The sequence below is a fragment of the Stegostoma tigrinum genome, chromosome 29 (assembly GCF_030684315.1).
Source record: "Stegostoma tigrinum isolate sSteTig4 chromosome 29, sSteTig4.hap1, whole genome shotgun sequence".
In the NCBI taxonomy this organism is placed as follows: domain Eukaryota; kingdom Metazoa; phylum Chordata; class Chondrichthyes; order Orectolobiformes; family Stegostomatidae; genus Stegostoma; species Stegostoma tigrinum.
In genome coordinates this window covers 17,319,014-17,345,205 of record NC_081382.1, presented here as the reverse complement: position 1 = coordinate 17,345,205, position 26,192 = coordinate 17,319,014, and the positions used below count along the sequence as shown (strand labels likewise).

The 26,192-nt window shown below is 38.8% G+C and overlaps 1 protein-coding gene across 4 annotated transcripts in view; it reads left to right on the top strand.

The window, feature by feature from the left end:
- The window catches only part of LOC125465535 (collagen alpha-1(I) chain-like), a 335,639-nt gene that overhangs the window by 227,941 nt on the left and 81,506 nt on the right, over nucleotides 1-26,192 (top strand). For all 4 annotated transcript variants that reach the window (XR_007250272.2, XM_048559169.2, XM_048559168.2 and 1 more), the window contains 11 exons: nucleotides 2,743-2,787; nucleotides 2,979-3,032; nucleotides 5,690-5,734; nucleotides 5,910-5,963; nucleotides 7,132-7,176; nucleotides 10,166-10,219; nucleotides 12,359-12,403; nucleotides 15,068-15,121; nucleotides 21,658-21,765; nucleotides 23,291-23,344; nucleotides 25,802-25,855. Coding sequence is in view for 3 of the 4 variants with exons in the window: in XM_048559169.2 (XP_048415126.1) it covers nucleotides 2,743-2,787; nucleotides 2,979-3,032; nucleotides 5,690-5,734; nucleotides 5,910-5,963; nucleotides 7,132-7,176; nucleotides 10,166-10,219; nucleotides 12,359-12,403; nucleotides 15,068-15,121; nucleotides 21,658-21,765; nucleotides 23,291-23,344; nucleotides 25,802-25,855 (612 nt within the window). In the remaining variant the exon portion in view is untranslated. The remainder of the gene's footprint in view (nucleotides 1-2,742; nucleotides 2,788-2,978; nucleotides 3,033-5,689; nucleotides 5,735-5,909; nucleotides 5,964-7,131; nucleotides 7,177-10,165; nucleotides 10,220-12,358; nucleotides 12,404-15,067; nucleotides 15,122-21,657; nucleotides 21,766-23,290; nucleotides 23,345-25,801; nucleotides 25,856-26,192) is intronic.

Genomic DNA, 26,192 nt, shown 5'->3' with positions numbered 1-26,192 from the left:
GCATGCTCTTCAGAGGGTCAGTGCAGACTTGATGAGCCAAATGGCCTCTATTTGCATTGAAGACATTCTGTGAACACCAATGCCATGCTCCTGATCCAGAATTGTATCTTGAGCACAAAATCTAGATTGACATTGCAGTGAGGGAGTAGCTACTCTGACTTTTGAATGAGATGTTAGATTATTTTCCTGAGTCACTATTTTGAAGAGGAGAGGAGTTCTCCACAGTGCTGTGGCTGGTGTTTATCCCTCAATTACATGACTTTCTGCTTATTATTTCGCTGCTGTTACCCTCTTACTTACAGCAGTAAATATACTTGAAAAACTCCCATTATCTCTGATACTTGAAAAGTACTTCATTTGGTATCCCCTCCCTACCTCCCCACCTATACTCTCCCCACCTATCTTCTTTACTCTCCATCTTCGGTCCGCCTCCCCCTCTCTCCCTATTTATTCCAGCTCCCTCTCCCCATCCCCCTCTCTGATGAAGGGTCTAGGCCCGAAACGTCAGCTTTTGTGCTCCTGAGATGCTGCTTGGCCTGCTGTGTTCATCCAGCCTCTCATTTTATTATCTTCATTTGGTATTAAGTACGTTTGAACATCTTGAAATTGTGAAAGACACTGCATAAACAGGTTCTTTCCATCCCCACTCCCAACTTTGACTCTCCTTTTCCTTAAACTCATTTCTTGTTTCATGCGCTTTGTTTGCAAAACACTAAGTGCTGTCTCTCCTGTAGATTAAAGTGAGCTGAAATATTTTAAATCCAATGATGACCCGTTTGAAAGCTGAAACCTTGGCTTGAATTTCCCAAGTACAGCTGATATTGAACAATATCAGCCACTGCCCCATGATGATCGTGATTTTGACAATATACATTGTAGAGATTCCACCCCTCTGAGTCGACTTGAAAGATGTATACCACTGCATATATGTTAATCTGTTCTAGGATGTTCCTAAGTGTATCAAAGTGGGTGGAAGGGAAGCTGTTTGTCTCCAGCTTAAATATTTAGAGACCATTCACCCCATTGAAAATGTGCTGGCTGTTTGAAAGAGAATTTGTGCTTGTTACGTACATACTTCTATTTTTTTTTCCTGCCAATTTCTCATCTTTAAGTTGCTGCCCAATTCTCTTATAAAATCATTCTTGGAAACAGCTTTTGCTTTTTTTTTCCAGATAGAATGTCCCAGATCCCTTCTTGTTTCCCATCTAGACTTTCTCTTAATAGTGATAAATCTAAGGCCTCCAATTATTGAGTCTCTTACCAGAAGGAGTAGTTTTTCTCTGCCATAACCAGGCAATAATTTGAAAATCTTGACATTTTTATGTACTCATTCAATGAACTGGGTGTTACTGGCTCAGCTGGCATCTATTGCCCATCCTTAATTGCCATTAAGATGCTGGTGGTAAGCTGTCTTCTTGAACCTCTGCCCTCCATGAGGAGTACTGTAGGTGCACCCTCAGTGCGTTTGGAGAGGATCTTGCAAGTGATTGTCCTCCTATACATTTGCTGCCCTTGTCCTTCTAGAGGGTAGAGGTCGCACCTTCAAAGGTGCTGTTAAAGGAGTCTGGGTAAGTTACTGCAATGCACCTTGTGGATTGTACATGCTGCTGCAACTGTGTGTTGAGTAGTGATGTAAGCAAATGTTGAAGGTGATCACCTGGAAGAGTCGTAGAGTCATAGACATGTATAGCATGGAAACAGGCTCTTCGGTCCAACTCATCCAAGCCAACCAGATATCCTAAATTAACCTAGTGCCATTTGCCAGAACTTGGCCCATGTCACTCCAAACCCTTCCTATTCATATACACATCCAGATGCCCTTTAAATGTTGTAACTGTATCCACCTCCACTACTTCCTCTGGCAGCTTGTTCCATACATGCATTACCCTCTGCCTGAAAATGTTGCCCCTTATGTCCCTTTTAAATTTCTCCCATGTCATCTTAAACCTATGCCGTCTAGTTTTGCATTCCCCTGCCCTGAGAACAGACCTTGACTATTTACCTTATCCATGCCCCTCAAGGTTTTATAAACTTTTATACGATCACCCCTCAGCCTCCGGGTCTCCAGGGAAAATAGGCCCAGCCTATTCCGCCTCTCCCTATTGCTTGAACTCTCCAACCCTGACAACATCCCGAGCCTTACTTGTTCCAAGGAGAACAATCCCAACTTTTCCAAATGGAACCAGGTTGACTAATCCAGTTGATTCCTTCTCCTACTTAAATAGTGATACAACATGTGCACCCTTCAGTCTCACAGCATAGATGCTGCATGCAAACAGGATTGAGCAAATACTTCTACTACTTCAACCTTACTTTGATATATGCCATCCAGACCAGTTGCCCACCAACTTCCTGAAATTCTCACCTTGTTGATATGTCTTTATCAATTATTATCCAATCCATAACTTTCCTCTTCGCATTTGTATTTCGTGCAAGCTTCTTAAGGTCCACTGCCTTTGTGAGAACAGATGCAAGTACTTATTATGTACTTTAACCACGTTCTCTGTCTCCCTGTTATAATTTCCCTTTGGGGCCTTAACAGATGCTACTTTATTATACCTAACTTACTCTTTGTATGTTTATAAAATGTTTAGGGTTCAATTTAATAAGGTTTTCTGCACCAAAAGTTGGTTTTAGAGGAACTGGAAACAAAATTATGAAAAATTAATTGACCAAATGCCTTAGATATTTCAATGGTAATAAGTTCTAATGATGTCCGTTCAATTTTAATTTGTTTTGCAGGGAGAGTTTGGATTAATAGGAGCACCAGGACTGCCTGGACCAATGGTATGTACACTTTTACATCCTTTGGAAATAAACAGCGCTGAGTATTAAGAATGTGCACATTGGATTAATAAATTAGATTTATATCCTGTGTGATTTTAATAACCTATTTCCAAAGCAATTTGCTTCTTTTGTTACTCTGAAGTGCTGTAATAATACTGTCCAGTATTGTTATGTTTATTTTATGTCGATAGGGTGAAGAAGGACCGCCAGGACCAAAGGGTGTAGCAGGTGTGAATGGCTCAGAGGTATGCAAGTGATAAAGAGCATAGAACATAATAAATAGCAGCAAAAAGTAGTCCTTCAGCCCCATTCTTTCAATGAGATGTTACTGACTTTCTACATCAACAGCATTTTCCTACACTATCCCTTTAACCTTTGATGTTTTTAATATGTAAAGGCATGCCAACCTGTGTTTTGAACATAATGACAGAGCCTTCAAAGCTCCTGGGGCAGAGAGTTCCAAAGACTTGTCAATCTGAGTGGAGAAAGTTTGAAGTGGCCTGCTGTTGAGAGACTATGTCTTCTAATAGTGAGCCCTTCAGCAAGGGTAACATCAACTCTGCATCTGCCCTATCAGTCTGGGTCAGGCCGTTTCTCATTCTTCCAAACTGCATAGGAACTCATAGGACAACTGCCTCATAGGATAAGCCTCCCATCCCAGGGATTAATTTGGATTAGGTGCACTGATGCCTCTGCAATAAATGGCATTCATGTAAATCTGATTACACTCAGTGCCATTTGTGGACTGTTACACATTCTTATCAATTTGTTGGTCCTCAATCATCAAATCTATTCCATGATTTTACTACATCATGGTTCTACCTCAATGCAGTTTTCCCACGGTATTTCCTTATCCCTTGATGTATTAGAGACCTATGGATCTTTATCTTGAGTGTACTGAATGACTGAATCTCCATGATCCTTTGAGGCTGAGAATTCTAAAGATTCAGCAACCTCTGAGTGAAGTCACTCCCCCTCATCTCAGTCCTAAATGGTTTACCTTGTGTTCTGAGACTGTTTCCCCTAGTTTAGAATAACCCCAGCCAAGGGAAAGACACTTTCTGCATCTACTGTATCAAATTCCGTAAGAACTTTGTATGATTCAATTGGATTGGCTCTCATTCTTATAAGCTCTGCAGACTACAAGCCCAATCTCCTGAATCACTCATAGTAGGATAATTACACCATGCCAGGAACCTGTCTGTTGAATGTTCATTGCATTCTTCTATGGCAAGTAAATGCTTCCTTAGGTAAGGTATAAATAAAAACTGTACACAATGGTCCTAGAGTAGTCTCACTAAGGCTGTATAAAAATGGAGCAGGATTCATTATTCCACTACTCAACTTCACTTGCAATAAAGGCCAACATACCATTTACCTTCCTAACTGCTTGCTGCTCCTGCACACTAGCGCTCAATGACATGTGAACAAGAACATCCAGGTGCCTTGATCAATCAACGCTTTCCAACCTGTTTCTATTCAAGAAATACTCCACATTTCTACTTTTTTTCATACAAAAATGAATAAGTTCACAGTTTTCCATGTTTCTGCCCATTCCCTTAGCTGGTCTAATTCCCCTTGAAGCCTCTTTGCATCCTCTTCACAACTCACATTCCAACTTAGTTCTGACCCATCAGCAAATTTGAAAGCATTGCATTTGGTCCCCACGTCCAAATCATTGATATACGTTAGGAATATCTGAGGGCCATGCACTGATTCTTGAAGTATCCTTCCAGTAACAATTTACCAACTTGAGAATGACCCATTAATTTCCACTGGAACAGAGATTGTTAGGGCCAGGCAAGGAAATGTTAGAAATGACAGAAGGGTTTAAGATGATAAAAGATGAAAGGTCATTTCTACTCATTGTATAACTAGGGCACACAAACTTAGGATATGCATAGAAACAAAAAAAATTAGTAATAATAAATACTGAAGGATGTGGAGAAACAGCAGGAAGGTAAATATCAGACAGGGACACAATAATTCAGAAATAAATAATCTCCTTCCACATATGAATTCTGCATCCAGCTGTTTTTTTTTAAAGTTTCCTATATCTGCTAATTTCTGGCAGACAGACATTCCTAATACTTTAATCAGAAATTTTGGTCTACAATTACAATGCCAAATTGGAAGCATTCCAAATTGAGGCAGATGCTACAGTTTATGTCTTGAAAATGAGTTAAGCAAAAAGTAAGGTCATTCCATATGATTTTCACAGGAGACAATCTTTAAAAGTGCCATATAAATTTGAAAGTAATCCCAGATCCAGTTTGGTGCAATTCTGCCATCTGTTGGCCATCTGCTGTCATTTTGAGTAAGATAATGCAAGTTGAAGTCCAGAGAGAAAGCATTTTTTGGCCAGAATATGGAAAGTATCAAATGTTCAAAAATGTTTGATTGAAATCTTCATGAGTCATTTGTTTTACAGATCAACTGTTCAAGGCTGGTGAAGTGACCTCCTTTGCCAATACATGCATGTACAAACTCTCTGCTCAGCTGACAATGCTGTTACTGGACTCCCACCCATCATTTCACTCTCTGTGATCTCTCATTTAATTACTAAACCTTGTCTTGTAGTACTTCCTTCTTACTGCCTTCTAAATCGATTCATCAGATATTTTAGTCTTTAATTAACAATGCCAAATGTGCAATCAAAAACCTCCTCTGTTTTTTACTCTCTTCAATCCCTCTGCAACTTTTGATCCTGGCTCCTTGTAATCCCTGCTATGAAGCCATTTTCAGATCATCTTGCCGTTACTATACATAGAATGAGCTTGTGTTTTTCTCTTGTTTTACCTTTTGTTTGCTGTCTGTATGGTGCCCACATTGTTGCCATGGAGCCTCAATTGATAGTACATTGAGGTACCAGGTTCATATATTTTTGTTCTGTTTTCAACAGGGGCAGATTGGGTTGCCAGGGTTACCTGGACAGAGGGGCCCTCAGGTACAGTAACTATCAAGGGATTATCTCCTTTCTAAAGTTATATCTGAATATTTAATCTCAATACATTGAAGAAATCTTTCTTCAATTGAATGTTCATTCAGAATGTTATTTTAATTTTTAAAAGCCATCAAACATATAAATAAGGTATATATATTAAAGTATAATTTTGTTTCAGGGACCACAAGGTATGAATGGAAGAAGGGGATTTAAAGGAAAGAGGGGGCATCAGGTATGAATTTACTGAAGACAAATAATTACAAACTATTTTTTGTAAGTTTAACTGAGTGATTTGAATAGTCTATTTTTGAAATTGTTTATGTGTTTTTCTATTCGCTTTTATATTGGCTGATCATGTGAAATCAATTATATATTTAAGCATTGATGTGTACATAACCCAGTGTAAAAATGAAGCACAGTAAGAAACAGAGAGGAGGCAGAATGTTTACAAACATTGGCAGAAAAATAAGGAAAATCTCCAAAAGGGGAAAAAAATAAAATAAGGCAGAGAGAGGGTAAGAAACAAATGAAGAATGTATGAAAAATGCTTGTAAATGCTTTAAAATAAAAACAGATGTAGCAGCAGAGACACAATGCACCAGCCTGAAACTATTTCTGGAAACTGCAAACACGTAACATTTCATGATTGCATGAAGATTTTATTTATGTAAGTACAGATTAAACTAACAATTAGAGCTAGAATATTGGTAATGGACTACCAGCAGGGAGATGGTGTGCTTTATGGCATTTCCATTCTAATTTAGATGGCAAATGTGGTTTGTTAATAACACCATTGTACACCAACTATAATGAATGTAGTGTAATTGAGACTATATAGAGCAAAGCATACCAACAGATCTACTCAGCCGAGAAGTAACAGCGAAACTATAATTAAGAGAAACCGGACAGTTGGCCTAATTTAAGGCTTGATATCATGCCAATCAATGAACACCAATCTCAAGGGATTTGTGAAACTTGAAAATATTGTCTTAAATTAGCAACGCATAATGTAACAGTTTCAATAATAGGCACAGTGGGTGAGCTCTGGTGCCTGTTTAAGATTTCCCTTTGCAGAAGTGAAGTGTATGTGATGGTAGTATGTCCCATACGGCTACAATCAGGGCCATGAGGCTCTTGGCGACTAGACCTATGGTTCTTAAGAGAGACAGCAGGAGGCTGCAAGCACAACAACAATCTTGATTTTTTTCTGGCTTAACTCATTGTGAACCAAGAATGATGAGGGTTTTGTTTTCAATAAACTGACTGGAGCAGATTGACACGTTCCCTGTTGTTACTTCTTGATCCTGAGAAATGCTGGTTCAATTTGACTAGATTTCTCTTTTCTTTGCTTGCTGATATTCAAACAGATCACAAACAAAATGTTTCTTTTCATTCCCAAGGGCCGTCCTGGATTAGAAGGACTAGCTGGTACGAGGGGGGATCCTGTAAGTAAAATATTGTTAATACGTAAAGCTTTAGTTCTGTTTCCACTAAGTTCACCCTGTTTCTTCATAGACCATTCAAGCAGACCTAACAATTTAATTATGAAAAGCAGTTCAGAATTCATTGTATAAGGCAGCAAGTGTAATTTGCACTTCATATTAAATAATACTTGGACTTACAAGCACTATATTATAGGTGGACCATATTGGAGGCAAAAATTGTGTTAGCATTCAACAAAGAAAATGGTGTGAGATGCCACCCTAACCATGCTTAAGAAGTTCAATTGATTGACTCCATTGCTGAATGGCCAGGGTACTTAACAAGCAACTGATATAATATTGTTCAAAATTGTTTCCTTCTCGTTGAGCTTGCAAAAATAATTTGTAGTAGTGAGGCAAAATAAATTTGCTTTCAATGCAAGATCAGTGTTCACTTTGCCAAACACACTGACTTTACAGATTTTTGGTTCTACTTACATGTTGTGAAGGTCAAAGTTGGAGGACTGTGTTGTCTTTCTCTGATTCTGTTACATGTACACAACTGTTTTACCAAGTTACCAATGTGGCCAATTATATATGTAACATGTCAGTTTCAGAATACACAAATCATCAGCCAATGAGGTTTCTTGAATGATGAATAAAGTTATTGGCCCGGGTATTCTGATCAAGGCCAGAAACCCTACTTCTGACCCTGATCAGATTTAGAATTACCCACTTGCCTTTTGATCTTTTCGGCGGTAGAAATTTCTGGACAGGGAGCTTCAGTTCTGAATGTGTTCATTCTGGAAGAGGTGTGCAAGAAGCTTTTCAAGAGCATGGCTACATCAGTTTCTTCAGCTCATACACTGGGCAACCTGAAAGGTTCTCTCATCAAGGTGGGAAAGGATGAGTTGTGTGGCTTCTCTATCTCAACAGCCTACACTCTCTACAACACTCCAAACAATGTCAGACAGCTACAACTCCTGACAACCATAAACTCAGAGAGGGGACTCCCAGGAAACAAGTCCAAGAAATTAGTTTAAAACACATGCCTCCCAGTAAATTTGTATTTGTATTCTTTTTGCGACCCCTAAAAAAATCCATACCTCTTGAACAACTTTTTAAATTAATTGATTACCACCATCATTTAAACACAAGTTCTCAAAAACAAATATTGGAAGTGCCTTCATAACAATGTGTTGACAAATGAAAGTTGGCTAGTTTTTATGGTTTTTTAAAATATTGTAGCCATTGTCATGCTTATTTTTATTTCAACCTACCCTGCTACACATAAACCCATAGTTGATTAAATATGGATTTGCAATTAGAATTTATAGCTAGCGAGTTTTGAGAAGATTTGTAGCTCAGTTTGAGGTTCTGGATGTGAGTTTGCTCGCTGAGCTGGAAGGTTCGTTTTCAGACATTTCGTCACCATTCTAGGTAACATCATCAGTGAGCCTCCAATGAAGCGCTGGTGTTATGTCCCACTTTCTATTTACCTGGTTAGGTTTCCTTGGGTTGGTGATGTCATTTCCTGCATTGGTGATGTCATTTCCTGTTCTTTTTCTCAGGGGATGGTAGATTGGCTCCAAATCAATGTGTTTGTTGATGGAGTTCCGGTTGGAATGCCATGCTTCTAGGAATTCTCGTGCGTGTCTCTGTTTGGCTTGTCCTAGGATGGATGTGTTGTCCCAATCAAAGTGGTGTCCTTCCTCATCTGTATGTAAGGATACGAGTGATAGTGGGTCATGTCGTTTTGTGGCTAGTTGATGTTCATGTATCCTGGTGGCTAGCTTTCTGCCAGTTTGTCCAATGTAGTGTTTGTCACAGTTCTTGCAAGGTATTTTGTAGATGACGTTCGTTTTATTTGTTGTCTGTATAGGGTCTTTTAAGTTCATTAGCTGCTGGTTTAGTGTGTTGGTGGGTTTGTGGGCTACCCTGATGCCAAGAGGTCCGAGTAGTCTGGCAGTCATTTCGGAAATGTCTTTGATGTAGGGGAGAGTGGTTATGGTTTCTGGGCCCGTTTTGTCTGTTTGTTTGGGTTTGTTGCTGAGAAATCGGCGGACTGTGTTCATTGGGTACCCGTTCTTTTTGAATACGCTGTATAGGTGATAGGAATCAAGTCCGCCGATTCTGTGTTCATAGGGTACCCATTCCTTTTGAATACGCTGTATAGGTGATAGGAATCAAGTCCGCCGATTCCTCAGCAATAAACCCAAACAAACAGACAAAATGGGCTCAGAAACCATAACCACTCTCCCCTGCATCAAAGACATTTCCAAAATGACTGCCAGACTACTCGGACCTCTTGGCATCAGGGTAGCCCACAAACCCACCAATACACTAAAACAGCAGCTAATGAACTTAAAAGACCCTATACAGACAACAAGCAAAACAAACGTCATCTACAAAATACCTTGCAAGAACTGTGACAAACACTACATTGGACAAATAGGCAAAAAGCTAGCCACCAGGATACATGAACATCAACTAGCCACAAAACGACATGACCCACTATCACTAGTATCCTTACATACAGACGAGGAGGGACACCACTTTGATTGGGACAACACATCCATCCTAGGACAAGCCAAACAGAGACACGCATGAGAATTCCTAGAAGCATGGCACTCCAACAGGAACTCCATCAACAAACACATTGATTTGGAGCCAATCTACCATCCCCTGAGAAAAAGAACAGGAAATGACTTCACCAACACAGGAAATGACATCACCAACCCAAGGAAACCTAACCAGATAAATAGAAAGCAGGACATAACACCAGCGCTTCGTCGGAGGCTCACTGATGATGTTACCTAGAATGGTGACGTAACGTCTGAAAACGAACCTTCCAGCTCAGCGAGCAAACTCGCATCCAGAATTTATAGCTATCAACTTCAGGTGCAAGATGTAAAGATGAAATTTCCCCATTGAAATTTTATTGTAAGCCAAACTCTTGCAAAATGTAAAAGGAATTGATTTAAATGTAATAATGAGAGAATGTGTTTTTCAGGGTGAAGATGGACCATCTGGGCCCAAAGGGGAGCCTGGTTCTGAAGGCCCAAGGGTAAAACTGTACACATACCACCTTGAATATATCTAACAATTTAAGTACTTAAATTTAACATAATATTTAGCTACAAATTGATTTTTGGACCTATTAATGTTTTCACTACAGGAACTCATTCACCCCAAAATCTCCATGTATGTCCTTTGTTAAACATTCACAAATAATCCAAAGGCCATGTTCTTTCTCTGAAATCATATTTCTTCCTTCATTTTATAAGTTCAAGAATTCATCCACTAAAATATACAATGGCTTTAGCCTCTATTTCTTGATGTAGCAAGTCTAATAAACAGTTTAACTGTTCAGTTCCCTGAATAATGACTTCGCAACTTGAGAAAATAAGCTTTTCCTGCACGACCCAGTCTACTCTGGTCATGTTTCTTACTTATATGTTCTATATTCCTCCTGCTGTTTTCTATTATTAGTGGCTTAATTTTTATCACGTCTCCCTTTAAATTTGTTAGCTTTCATGTCACTAGTTTTAACTTAACCTCTTTAGTAAACCATAGATGGAATTTTCTTACGGAATATTTGTTTTGAATGAAATGTCTTTCTGTTGAACATTTTACTTAGGTGATTCCCATTGTTTACATACCATATCTTTGGGTGTATGTATACAATCGACCTTCACCAGCATTCCTCTCATACGTATGGCTTTGGTTAAAGTTTAAGGTTTTTGGTTGTGTTTGGATTATGATGGTTTCAAACTTTTTTTTGTTGTTCATTGGATGTGGATATCGTTTGGCAGAGCCAGCATTTATTGCTTTCTCCAATCTGCCCTTGAGAAGAAGAGCTGTCTTCTTGAACTGTTACAGTCCATTATCTGTGGGGGTGTGAGGACAAGGGGAGATACACCCACAGCAACAGTGAAGAAATGATGATGTAGTTCCAATTCAAGTTGGTATGTGGCACAACATGTACAGGATAAAGTAGTCTACTTGATTGGGAGCTCATCTAACACCTCCAACATTCACTCCCACCATCACTAAAGCACAATGGCATCTACCAGATGGACTGCAGTAACTCACTAAGCCTCCTCAGATATCATCTTCCAAACCTGCAAGCTCTACCATCTAGAAGAACAGAGCAGAAGATACATGAGAACACCACCTTCTCCAAGTTTCCCTCCAAACCACATCTTGATTTGGAACGGTTGTGTCATTCCTTCGCTGTCGCCTGGGGACTTGCAAGAAGCCAGCTGACCAACACCTTTTCCAGCATAATTAGGGAAGGGCAGTAAATGCTGGCCTCTTACCCACATCCTGTGACCAATTAGCCCTGCTCTGACACACACCTAGATCTAAAATATCTTTATAAAAAGTCGGCTCATGTTATATTTCTCCAGGAAACAGCCACATTGACTCAGGATTGCTAGCTTTGTCGTCAAGCTAATTTGGAACCATTCAACTGATATCTTTGCATATTGCCATTTCTATAATAGAATCAATCTTGACTCTTCATCCTTAAAAGCTATTTTGCACATTGCAACTAAATATGTTATGCTCACTATTTCTCAATTACTCTCCTATTCTTACATCAGATACTTATCTGATTTCAATTTCAGGATTTAATTGTGCATGCATTCTGTCTTCTCTTCTTAGATGCAGAGACAAATTAATTTGTATCAAACGTTAGCTTAGCTTTTCATGTCCAGCATGACAATTTGAAACATGTTGAAACAAACCTTACTAGGATGCTACTGGAATAAAATCCAATTGCTAAAAAGCAGCAGTAATTTCTGTTTCAGCTGTCAAAGTAGAATGAACCAGAGCTTAATGCAGATTTGCGCAAATAGGCTTTTATTGTGTGATTACCAAGCATTACTAGACATTGAATATAACAGATTACAGCGTTATTGGGTGCAAGTTTACGAAGTATTGTTAAAAGGAGAATAACTTAAAAGTCAAAAGGACTATATTGCCTTTGCAGTAAATGTGATGATTTGAGGCTGAGTATAAGTTGCTCCTAAAGTAATCCTCTTACACAAGCTGCACTTGAATATTCAGTCCAGTAAGAGCGCACTGGTCAATTGTCAAACACTTGCTTTATGAGTGAATGGATACTACTGTGCTGTTCATTTGAATTCTTAAATTAAACTTCTTATAACTGTGCTAAATCAAATTACTATATCTCTTTCAGGGTGTGATTGGAATGCCAGGTATCAGAGGTCTACCAGGCGAGCCAGTAAGATTGATTTTTAATTATTTCACAATGTAGCAATTAATGATACCTGTGATTGCTTCAACGTTATTATCAAAGGTTATTCTCAAATATAGATAAAAGTATGAAGGGCGGAGTTTTGCCAGGAGCTGAATGATGCGGGCATTGCCAAGAATGTTTGGAAAGTTGAGTGAGATGGCCAATGAGGAGTTCTCAATGACAATGTTCCAACAAAGTGTTGAATGGTGAGACGGGATTCTCACTTGTGAGCAGCTGGAGACTGATTACCATACCTTATCTCACCTCATTAATATTCAGTTCCCCATTCTCCAAACCACTGGATAGAAACTAGATGGTGATCATTTGTGACCTGTAAGTCACAGTGGCTACCTGGTGACTCCAGCTTGCCACTTGTTCCTCTAGACCTCTGTTCTTGGACACCAGGAAACAATAGTTCAGGGAAACTTCAAGGGTAGTGCCTCATGTCCACAGACCTGTGAGACATACAAGCCTCACTACATCCTCATGGCATATTCTTGATTCATTTGCAAGATAGTTCTGCACTACACACTGTGTCTTGGAGCTCACTGGCACCTTTCATTGGAATGCCTCTTTGAGGACACTTTGCATGCTGGGATAAGCACCAATGTAAGAATTGAGCACAGGAGCAAAGAGGTCCTTCTGCAGCTGTACAGGGCTCTGGTGAGACCGCACCTGGAGTATTGTGCGCAGTTTTGGTCTCCAAAATTGAGGAAGGACATTCTGGCTATTGAGGGAGTGCAGCGTAGGTTCATGAGGTCAATTCCCGGAATGGCGGGACTATCATCTGTTGGAAGATTGGAGCGACTGGGCTTGTATACACTTGAGATTAGAAGGCTGAGAGGGGTTCTGATTGAGGCGTATAAGATTATTAAGGGATTGGACACTCTGGAGGCAGAAAGCATGTTTCCGCTGATGGGTGAGTCCAGAACCAGAGGTCACAGTTTAAAAATGAGGGGTAGGCCACATAGAACAGAGTTGAGGAAAATCTTCTTCACCCAGAGAGTTGTGGATACATGGAATGCTCTGCCCCAGAAGGCAGTGGAGGCCAACTCTCTGGATACTTTCAAGAAAGAGATAGATAGAGCTCTTAAAGATAGTGGAGTCAAAGGTTATGGGGATAAGGCAGGAACAGGATACTGATTGTGGATGATCAGCCATGATCATAATGAATGGTGGTGCTGGCTCGAAGGGCTGAATGGCCTACTCCAGCACCTATTGTCTATTGTGTATTGTCTATTGTCATAATTCAGCCTGGCTGCATTAGAGGACTGCTTACACTCTGTCTCAGCATTACTAACTTTGTGCCTACTTTGATGCTAACAGCATCCCTGCCTTGTCTTGCTTTCACTTTTAGTTCTTTGCCTCCTCAGCAAGAGCACAATTTTCACTGTACTTTTGTCTTGCCTTAGTGCTTAGCACAGACACAAAGTCAAGAAGCTTTTCGTGTTTGTTCCAAATGACACCACTTCACCTCATTTCTTTGTGACAAAGTCATGCTGCAGCCCAGGCATTAGGTTTAGGCATGAACAATTGTTAAGTACATTTTATTGACAGACTGATATCATAATGTAGCTGAAGTCAGCATTGGAAAATGGGTTCCATTCTATCAATGAAATAAAGCCAACTGTGATCATTAGAATCACACCTTAGACATCTGTGCCAGGTACCTGGGAGCAGCCGCAATGTCTGTATCATTGAGAATGCTCGTGTTCCAGATGTGTCATAAGGATGGTCGCTGGGATACAAGGAGAACTCTCTGCAACCACGACTGTTGACTCTATTACACAAACCCCTAACTGAGGCCAGACATAGAACCAATATCATCCATTCTTTGACCAGGGCCATGGTAGAACTCTTGCTAGACCACCTGAAGATGAGATGCTGATGCTTGGATCAATCCAGGGGATGGGAGGCGGGGAGCTGATATCAGTGCCGGATATACCAATGAGCTTGCATGGTTATTACCTAACACCCAGTTGCCAAAACCTTTGCCATTGTAAGCACCACCAAATGTTAATTTATTCTGGTTCTGTTGCAGGATCCTTCACTTCGTATCTTGAGATAATTGGAATGTTCAGTCATTCCAGTTGTTCCTGATCTTTGACATGCCATTTTGCATAGATGCTGAGGAAAGGCTTGGTAGTTCTTGATAAGTCTGGGACAAAATTAGCAGAATGTTCTTTAGGTTATCTGTGCATCAAGTTAGGCATGGGCCAAGGTGTCTTAGACAAGGTTAAAAGTAAATTGTCCACTGATTCTCTCAGCTCAGCGAATGGCATGTAACGTGTAAACCCAAAGGATAGTGACAGATTTGTTTAGAAATTGTTTGGAGGATTAAATATAATGAAGCCCGGCAGTTAGTGATCTGAGAGTATTATTACAGGAAATCTTCTGAAAATATCAAAGCTGTAGGTTTTCCAATTGGTCACAGGTACAAGCATGAAACCTTGTAATGTTGACTTAAGACATTCTGGAGCATGCACACCTAATTGAATCATGTCCAAGTTCTTATGTGCTTCGCTAGAAGGAAATATCACCTGTTCATCTCCACCAAATAAAAGAAAATTGGACAATTATTTGATGATTCAATCCAAATTCATTCACGTTATTTTGAGATTGCTAACAATGGCTTTAATACTTTGACAGGGGTCAAGAGCATCAGATGGTGCACCTGGGGACCCTGGAGAGAAAGGGGATACTGTAAGTATCAAAAGATTAATTCAACTTTAGCTTTAACTGTTATTTGTGCATAAATATGTGATAGTATTTTCATATAAAACTGTTTGGGCTGGCTTATGTCCTGAACGCTTGCTCACAGACTTTCTATCAGGCATTTGCATGGAACATATTGTAAATTCAAGATCTAAATGTGGAGAACTTTCTGCAGGACATCAGTGATGAGTGTGATCAAGTAAACAACAGTGTATCTTCTTAACAAACCAGACTGAAGCAATGCAAAGTCTGAGTTGAGAAGTGTCAGAATATTTAATTCAATATTTACTCACATCCAAGAGGAGCGATGGAGAATGAAAGAAAGATTGGATTTTGAGCATGAAGGTTTAATAATAATAAAATAAGAAATGACTTACTTTCTTAATTTTAGTTGTAATTAAAACTTGAAAGAATCAACCTCACATTTAATCTGCCTGCACTGCTCGCAAAACAGAACTTTTCACTGTACTTAGGTCCATGTGACAACAATAAATCAAAGCAAATCAAATCACATTTGTAAAAAATCATATTTAGCACCACAGGTGTTATTTGATATTCATTAAGACTTATTGTAGTCTTAAAAGTGCTCTTAAACTGGAAAGCTCAAGATTGAAATTAATCAGCAAACCCCAACCCATTATCCATATTTTTCTTCAAATTATGTTTGAAATTCCTATTGTTACCAGTGCATCAAAATTGAAACAATTGTAAGTTTAGAGTGTGAACCATATAAATTAGTATAATCTTTAAAATATTGATCACTGGAAATTTAAAGGAAACCTTTTATCCATCAGATTTACATTTTGAAACAGAAAATATGTTAATTTGTTAAGTTGTGAAGCTTTGCATGCGTTAAAATGACTAATGAGACTAGGATGGTTGCAAAATTAAAGTGGCTCTTTCTGAATGTACCAAAGTGAATTCAATTTGCTGCATAATGTAACATTATGTTAGTTTTTCAAACATCAACGAACACATCATGTTGGAAATTTGGTATACACCGTATAAACAGCATTCCTACTTCTTTGTTCTTTCACACGGATCTCTGAGGTCCATACATGGTAGCGATTTCTGGAGCAGGAAGCTAATGCCGTGATTCATGTCGGCATGCTCAGCACAGAACAACATGCAGCTTAGTGGCAATGTTACAAATAAAATGTCTCAATGCAATGCTAGCAACAAGGATCATCCACACTGATTGTCTCTCGATGCTGCATTGAGCAAAATAACTGCTCATTTAATATGAGGAAATAGGACAGGAACAAAGAATAATGGACCAGATCTCCATTCTAGTTGATAGTATTGAGAGCTATTGGAGGCTTCAGCGAGACATTGGCAGAATGCAGAGCTGGGCTGAGAAATGGCAGATGGAGTTCAACCTGGATAAGTGCGAAGTGATGCATTTTGGAAGGTCGAACTTAAATGCTAAATATAGGATTAAAGGCAGAATTCTCGGCTGTGTGGAGGAACAGCGGGACCTTGGTGTTCAAGTGCATAGCTCCCTCAAAGTTGTCACCCAGGTGGATAAGGTTGTTAAGAAAGCATATGGTGTTTTGGCTTTCATTAACAGGGGGATTGAGTTTAAGAGCCGCGAGTTATGCTGCAGCTCTACAAAACCCTGGTGAGATGACACTTGGAATATTGTATCCAGTTCTGGTCACACTATTATAGGAAAGATGTGGAGGCTTTGGAGAGGGTGCAAAGGAGTTTTACCAGGATGCTGCCTGGACTGGAGGGCTTGTCTTATGAGGAGAGGTTGACTGAGCTCGGACTTTTCTCTCTGGAGAGAAGGAGGAAGAGAGATAACCTGATCGAGGTGTACAAGGTAATGAGAGGCATGGATAGAGTTGATAGCCAGAGACTTTTCCCCAGAGCAGGATTGACTGCCACGAGGGGTCATACTTTTAAGGTGTTAGGAGGAAGGTATAGAGGAGACGTCAGAGGGAGGTTCTTCACCCAGAGAGTTGTGGGCACATGGAATTGTTTACCAGTGGTAGTCGTGGAAGCGAAGTCAATAGTGGCATTTAAGTGACTGCTGGACATGCACATGGACAGCAGTGAATTGAGAGGAATTTAGGTTAGGTTATTTTTTGGATTAGGATTATTCCATGGCACAACATCGTGGGCCAAAGGGCCTGTACTGTGCTGTACTTTTCTATGTTCTTACGTTCTATGTTCTATGTTCTATCTCCAAGTGGCATTGGAACTGTCCAACTGATTCTAGTTGTAGGAAAATCTACTCACCTATCTGCCCCTGCATTTTGATGGCTGTCAACCATGGCTGATTACAGGAGCTTACATCGTAAATAAAAGTTTTCAGTGCAGTACAGGGCAATTGTAACCATGTTCCTTATGAGATCAGAAGAACTGGGAAAGCCCACAAAGAGCAGCAAACAGACAGTATTGAACTGTGTGATAAGTTTAATAAACTCTTTAGAATTTTACAGGTATTATGTTTTTAAGAAAATATTTCTTCTATTTCTTTTAAACATTTAATGTTATCATTGACCAATTTTAATTTTTTAGTTTATAAACATTGAATAAATTGTATTTTAATAATTCTAAATGTATAAAGTCTTGGTTATTTAACAATCAATGTTATTTATACATTCCTGGACAATGAGTGTCGGTGAGTGAAGTAAGTGGCAAGGGGGTAGGGAAGAGGTAAGTGATGAAGAGGTTAAGATGGGACCTGGATAGACTGGCATCTGAGTAGGATGGAGGTGCATAGGTGGTAATGTGGCAAGTGGATTGGGTGGCAAGTGAAATACGTTCATACATTTTATAATGGCTGGTTTACCAGAGTCAAGTGAATCCTGCTGAAACTTGCCTTCACTATAGTTTGTGACGACCATTAAACAAAATACTGGGAACGTGATATCAGAAGTGTGATGCTGAGATTAAGAAACTGTTCAGAGTTGTAAGAGAACCAGCTATTGCAAAAATAAAGCAAGAAAATATTAAAACAACAATATTTGCAACACTGAATCGGAATGGCTGTGAGATTCCCATTCCCTTTTGTTTTGGGAATGAAAACAGATGTGAACCATAATTAGAATATGTTCTAGTCTCAGTGAAAAAACAATAAAATAACTATGGAGTTGAAAGAAAAGGATTAGTAAATATGAATGATTTTCTGTTATCAGTGCTGGAAAAAGAATATGACAAGCTGCATCGTACCCGAAACTTCCCTGAGGAACAAAGAACCCAAACGAGAGATTCTGAAGCCATACTTTGAACTTTCTAGTAATGTTGATGCAAAGTTTGTTTAATTTTCATGAAGCTGAACAAAAGTAGCAGTTTTCTAACTACATTCTGGATGTCATTCAGGAGATATAGATGGTTTTATATGTTGTTTGATATTTGCACTGCACTGGAGGAGCATCAGTGAAACAGCATAACATAGTCTCCTGGAGTCACAACTATTGTAGATGATCTGCTCTTCTGTTGATGATGAGATTGTGGACATCAGTCTGAATCTAATGCAAATGCTACAGAGACCTTATCAGATAACAAGACAGCGTAGACCTGGAGAATCACAGGCCAGGCAGCACCAGAGCTGCAGGAAAGCTGACGCTTCAGGGCAGGACCCTTCAACAGAAATGGATCTGAAGCTGAACAACAGAGAGATGCAATTGAAGCTGCCTGAAATCAAGTACATAGGTCATGGATCCTACCTTGATGAGAACTGTAGCAGAGATGCAGCATCCAACAGATATGAACCCGATGCAACAATTTGTTGGATTCATGGACTGTCCAGCGATGTTCATGTGTAATTTGTCATGAGTGTGTGAACACCTATGAAAGCTCATTGCTAAAGGCGTACAGTTGTGCTGGGGCACAGAATAATAAGCAGATTTCCATCAAATAAGAGAATTGGCAATGACAGCTTTATGTGTTCTAGAGATTATCAGGTCAGCAGGGACACTGAATCTGAGAGACAAGTTTCTTGCTCTGATGAAATGTTCTCCACAGGAGCAGTACTCTCCAGGAGAGGCACACCATCGCAGGAATGAGCAGATACCATACAAACTGAGAACAACAACTCTTAATGTGGCATGTTATGAAAGAATATAGGTGCTTTAGAGATAATGGGTAAAATGTATTTGCAGAAAGTGTGACAATGCGATTGACTAGAATTGACATTCATTAACATTGAATAAATTGTGTTTTAATAATTCTTCATGTATAAAGTCTTGGTTATTTAACAATCAATGTTATTTACACATTCCTGGACAGTGAGTGTCGGTGAGTGAAGTAAGTGGCAAGGGGGTAGTTTGGCTAATGAATGATTTTTTTGTTTGAACATTTAAACCGTGTCACTCGTCATTGCAAATGATACAGCGTGCAATTTATTTTCTGTAAAGGTAGACATGCGGAGGAAAACATTTACACAGACTGCACTGATTGGCTTTCTATAGTTATGAGACCATTTCCTTATAACTTGCTTTCATTTCAGTTTGTGAGTCATTAAATGCAATGGCCCAAATTTTCTGATGGCCACTGCCATTATTCCAGCATAGATGGGAGCTGCTCATCGGGTCCCTGAGTAACTTCAATGCAACCATGCAAACAAGGAACAAGAGAAAACCACTTACCCCTTTGAACCTGCTTTCAATAAAGCCATGATTGATCTGATTTTAACCTCAACTCTCCATTTCCGCATACCCCTGAAAATCTGACATCCACTTGGTAATCAAAAATCTAAATGCCTTAAAAACTTTTAAATCAAACAGGCGGAGTCCTTATCGACATCTCCTCTCTGAAATGTAGAGCTCTCTTCTTTTATAAAAATGAAGGGAAGGAGTCACAATCTTTGAGATTGCTACACCTCTGAAAATGCAAACCATTACTTGAAACATTAACCAAGGAGTCAGGACAGATTTTAATCCCTCTAACCTTTCCAAAGTAACTATTTGGGTGGAAAGCTTGTCAGAGGGTTGATGCAAACGCGATGTGCTGAATGGCTTATTGCCATACTGTAAGGATTCAATGATTCTAGTTCTGTTCAAGTCTCTGACTGTGATTCAGAGTTGGAGATGCTTTTGAGGGTTCTAGATGCTGAGTAATTGCCTCACAGAAGTTTAAACGTTCTGGACAATTTCCTCATGTTAGCCATGTTGGGACTTCCACATAGTCCCAATGCCCATCTCCTGCTGCAAGGATTGTCTTCCTGTCAGACGATATGGGACAATCACTACTTTAACCTTTAACACCTTCAAACCAGACCTGTACGTGCAAACACAACACGTACAAAACTACACTGAAATTGCCTTTACCTTCCAAATCACGCTTGAGTACCTCAGTGCTGTGTCATGTTGATTCAACAGGAACTTCTTGTAACCTGAAAACATTTACCGGTGTTGTTCCAACTTGATAATAGAGTTATCAGGAAAGAGTAGGTGAGCACATCTAATTGGTTAGAGGGCCAAATTACATTTTCTCTGCCACAGGCATAATTTTCCCCTTCCTGGAAGAGATTGAAATGATGGAATGAGTTGGCAGTAGAGGGAGTTGGCACCTTGTATGTTCACTCTCACATTTTAAAAATAGATCAGAAATTCATACTCACAAATTCTGATTGTCGGAACTCACTCCATCTCATTTAAAACTTTCCTTCAACTCTTAACCTATTTCCTTTTTAAATGCTCAGATTAGCTTGACTTCAATAACCTTCATAAAAAAAGTCAGGGTCTCATTTTTCGTTTTAATGTTTATTGCTCCAATGAAAATTGCGGAATAATTTTTCTGGATTTAGACATTTGCTTTATACCTAATGTGCTATACCTGGTCTGCCTTATGTTAACTAGTGGGAGGCAATAATGGGAAAGATTTTAGTTAGCAGCACTAGCCTTCACTGTTATGAGTAGAAAATTTATGAATTAGTATAGATTTAAAGTGTATTTCTGTGATGGCCTTGGTAGATGGGGGTAATGATGGAATGCAGGCAAGAATGAGGCTGCAGGATATATTCAGTAAGTTGGGAAAAGTGAAAAAAGGAATTAAAGAAGGACATCTGTTGTTCTCATTTGGAAAGGCCCACCACACATTGGGATAATTTAATATTTACTTTAGAAGTTATCGTTTAGCTGAAGTCAGAAGAAGTGGTCAGTGGGAATAATTTAAATTAACAATGGCATGATCTACATTGAGGTGAAGCAGATATAGATTCTATTTTAATTTGGCTGAGAAAATTTGGAATATAGTCCCTACTTGTTGTTCTAAATATTATATTGTGCATTGAAAAATGTATTAATTCCAATGACTGCTCCACTGAAGTAAATATGTTTCAAAATAATGTGTAGTAAAGGTTTTACATTGCAAAAAGGATGATTGTCTAGTGGTAACGAACTGGAACCAATGAGTTTCAGAATTTCCACCTCAACAATAGAACTTTATTTAAAAATTTCTGCATATTATTTAATCCAGAAATAGAGACTTTACAACATGTTACTTTAGGTCTTTAAACAAGGAAGAAATGATGGAATATCTGATTGATGAATAATGAACTTTGTTATTTTTAGGGGCCATCTGGGTCACCAGGTAAAAAAGGATTCCTAGGACCAAGAGGGCCACCTGGCATTCCTGGAAATTTTGGGCATAAGGGACAGATTGGAGCAGTTGGACCTGATGTGAGTTCCTCAGAAAGACTGATCATGAAACAAATTGAAATTGTTTATTCATCTCTCTTTATTTCACTGACATAAAGATCTATATACCTGTAATTCTTTTACTTGCTCATGGAAAGAACACTTTTCAAGGTTTGTCGTATCTTTATCCGTACTGTGTCGAAATCAGGAGACATTGCACTACTCAGCTTTTCTATTTTGTACTGAAGGCTTCAAAACTGTGGAGCAACATACCCCATTACACTTCTCTTCATCTTCCAATTTAAAACCCAAAGGCCCTGTCACCTGTACATTATTTTGTTTGGTTTATCACATTTATTGAAATCCCACTCCTGTAGTGTGAGCTTTGGGCTTTTACTGGAGCTTCTGAGTAAAGGGTGAACATTGAAATGGAGGCCGTCCAGTAGTGGTAATGTCACCAGACTGGTAATCAGAACCTCAGGCTAATGCTGTAGGAACATAGAAAATGGTGTACTTTGAATTCATTAGAAATCTGGAAATAAAAACAAACTATTCTATTGGCGACTATGTATCAATTTTTGTAAAACCCCGCCTTGTTAACTAATATCCTTTAGGGAGCAAATCTGTCACTCTTATCAAGTCTGTCCCGCATGTGATTCCAGAACTTTTCACTGTCCTCAGAAATGACCCTAATAAAGCCACTCTGATCAGGCAGCAATTAAGGAATGGGCAAAACGTTCTGGCACACCTATTGATGCCCACAGTCTGTGAATGACTGAAAATAAAAACACAGACAGGTCAAATATACTTCACTCATAACTATCTTGTAGGGGAAAAAGAAGACACTTTATACCTAACATTATTTAATACTCATTTAAAAGATTTTGTTTTCCCCTATATTGAAATTAGTATGTGTTGTTGTTGTTATAAAGTCGTCATAATGAGCAGAATTGTTCTAAATATCATGTTTTGTTTTGCACATGAATCTTTGTATTGGATGGTTGAGAAGTACATGTTGAACATTATTAGACATGAAAACCTCCATTTTGTTCCAGTAATTCTGAATTTTTGCAAGAATTTTACAATTCTGCATCCTCAACACTTTAGCAAAGGTGGACAACTGCATGAATATAGTACAGCTGCAATGTAATGGTACAGCTCTCGTGCATATTTTTCCCTTGATACATTGCATTTTGCAAAGTCGAGTGATGAAATTGGAAGTTCCTACACAATACATTTTGATTCAAACTTCCCAATATGCAGATGGCTTTGATTTAAAAAGAGAGCTGGAATTTTGGTAGTAATCCAGGAAAACTCTTGTAGAAATTTAATTCCAAAGTGCGTAGTGAAGAGGAAAGGTTTAATACACCCAGTTTAGTTGGATAAATTTTAGCTCACGTAGATGACAACTATGATCAATTATTTATTACCTTTTATTTAATCATGTTGCCATTTAAAGAATTTTGAGTGTGTAATATTTTGATGCATTGCATGGCTATTTCCTCTCTTTGAGAAAAATGAGTAATTTGTCATTTGTTTAATATTCATTTTGTAACCATTATTTCAGGGTGAGGACGGAGTCATGGGTCTTAAAGGACAGCAAGGACCTGTAGGACCCAAGGTCAGTTTTGAGAGGTTCTGATGTAAGTTCTAACAAGAACTTAAGCTTAATAATCAAAAATCAGTGAGAAGACCTAAATGTCTGTGTTTTTACTGACCGTGAGGTACTAGAAACAATTTGAATAGCTCAATTGTCTGTTTTGCACTATAATTAAAATGAATTGCTGGGGAGACTTACCCACTAGTGCCTCTTACCATTGGTGGAACAGTTGAGGAAACCTCAGATAAATCGTGTTAATATTATTCATGCCACTTTCCAGAGTTTTCAGCAAAGTTATGGAAGACAAGCAGGACAACATGTAGGAAGCCAAATCCATACCTAAATAGAATGATCCTGTGCAAATTGGTCAAAATGAATTAGAAGAACCTAAAAAAATCTTGAAACCATATGCAGGAGCACAAGATCAAGATTGTCTAGTACGTGAAAATTGGTAATACTCTTATCCCTGTCCATCTGATGTATTATGCATAGTCAAAAATCCAATTTATCACAGTCTAAGTAACTGAACATAGTATCACTTTTTTTTTAGAAATGCATCTTATCACGTGTTTCTTTACCCATTCTGACAGTAGGATATTACCAAAATTACTTTGTAATTTACATTTGTATTAGCTTGGCAAATATGTGCTTGTTTCACTATAAGGTTACGTGAGATTTGATTAGTGGAACAGGTGAATCACATTGATCAAAACCTAAGTCAAGACGTTATTTCAAAACATCCCTGTTAGGCTTAATTTGTCTCATATACAGCACAAACCTTGTAAGCGCAAATCACATTCATCCAAGTTTCAAAAATGCAGGAATGAATTAAGAAAATGCTGGACACATTCAACACACCAGGCAACATCTGTAGTGAAAGGAGGGTAGTGTTGATATTTCTGGGTGAAGACTTTTCTTACCAGTTCAAATAGATGGACTTTAGCCCAAAACATTAACTCTCCTTTTATCTCCTCCCCAAATGCTACTCCACCTGGTGAATGGTTCCAACATTTTTGTCATCATTTCAGATTTTCAGTCCAGGTATCTGCAGTAATGCTTTGTGGTAGGGAGCTTGAGATCACATTGGCGAACGCCAATGCTTAGGGGATCTCAGCGTATGCACTGGGGCTCGCGGAATTTAATGGGCCATCAGATTGTAGTTTACCAATATAGAAGTATGTTGAGATAGATCATCCTCCAGTTATGGGCTTGGCAATCACAGGTTTATTCCATCAAAGTTTCAGCCTGTTGCATCAGTCATCATTACCTCCTTGGTCATACCTGGCTTAAATGTTAGGTTTGTTCCAATTTCCCTTTAAGTGGGAACAAAACACAGGCTTCTTTTGTTTTCTCCTTCCTTAATTAGACAAGAGAATAATTACTATTACCACATTAACCAAATTAAAATTATAAGAATATGAATTACATTAAGGAAAATCATAAGTTTTGTACTGGAAAGTATCAGAGAGGAGATTGGCAGATGAATTATAATGTGAACAAATGTGAATTTGTTCTTTCTAGCAGCAAGAACAGGAAAATAGTCTGCTATTTAAATGGAGAGAGATTGCAGGACTTAATGATAGGAAGGGATCTGATGGTCTAAGGATATTTTGCAGGTGCAGCAAATGATTAGGAATATTGGCTGGAATGTGATAGTAAGTAAGTTTTATTACGGCTGTACAGGGAATGCTGAGACTATACCTGAAGTATTGTGTCCAGATTTGGCCTCTCTGTTTGTAAAAGAAATGCTTTAGAAGCTAATTAGAAAATATTCACTTGACTTAGCACCTGTACATGAATGGGAAAGTTTTGGAAGCTTATGGACCAGGAGCAGGCAGGTGGGACTAGTTTAGGCTGGGATTTTGTTCAATATGGATTGGTTGAACCAAAGGGTCTCTTTCTGTACCATATGACTCTATGACTCTTTCCTGGTATAGAAGGCTTGTCTTGTGAAAAAAATGTAAATAGGTCAGGCCTATATTGGTTGACATCTGGAAGAATGAGAGGTGCTGTTATTGAAACGTACAATATGTTGAGGGGACTGGATAGGGTGGACATCAGAAGGATGTTTCCTCTTATGTAGGAGACTAAAACTGCGGAATATTGTTTAAGCATGAGAGATCTTCCTTTCAGAACATAGGTGATCTTTTTAAATCTTACAGAAGATTGATAAAGTGTGCAGTTCTCTTCCCTAGAAGATATTGGACGCTGAGCCTTTAAATTTATTCAAGGCTTGGCCGGATAGAGTTTTGTTAGATAAAGGAATTAGGCCTTATAGGGTTTGGTGAATAGGAAAGTGTAGCTGAGATCAGTAGATCAGCCATGATCTTATTAAATGGCAGAGTAGCTGCAAGGGAAAGACGGCCTATGTCTCCTTCTATTTCCCAGGTTGCTCTAAGATACTTAAAAATAGCCATAAGAATTAGAAGGAATTTATGTTCTCTCCAAATGCTGTTTCTTTTTTGTTATCCATCTCAGGGCAACAGAGGATCTGATGGCCCCAAAGGAATTCAAGGATCCAGAGGGCACAAGGTTTGTATGTTTTGGAAAAATGCTTTGAAGGGATAAGCAGTTATATGATGGCAGAAAGCTCTACCCCATATATAATATGTATCACATGGTATTTTGTGTATTATAAGGAAACATTTTTGTTGTTTTATATGTGCCTGTTTATTAGACAGCTTCTTTCACCATCAGCTCCAATGAACTCACTTTTCCACATAGCCTGTCCCCTCTTTGCTATCGAAGCCTGATATTGTGAGTAGACAAATATTGTCAATAATAAGTCATTCTGTTTGAATTTCCACAAGTAGGCTTCCAACAGAAATTTTTAATTTATGTTTCTGAAATATTTCTTGTTCACATGGAA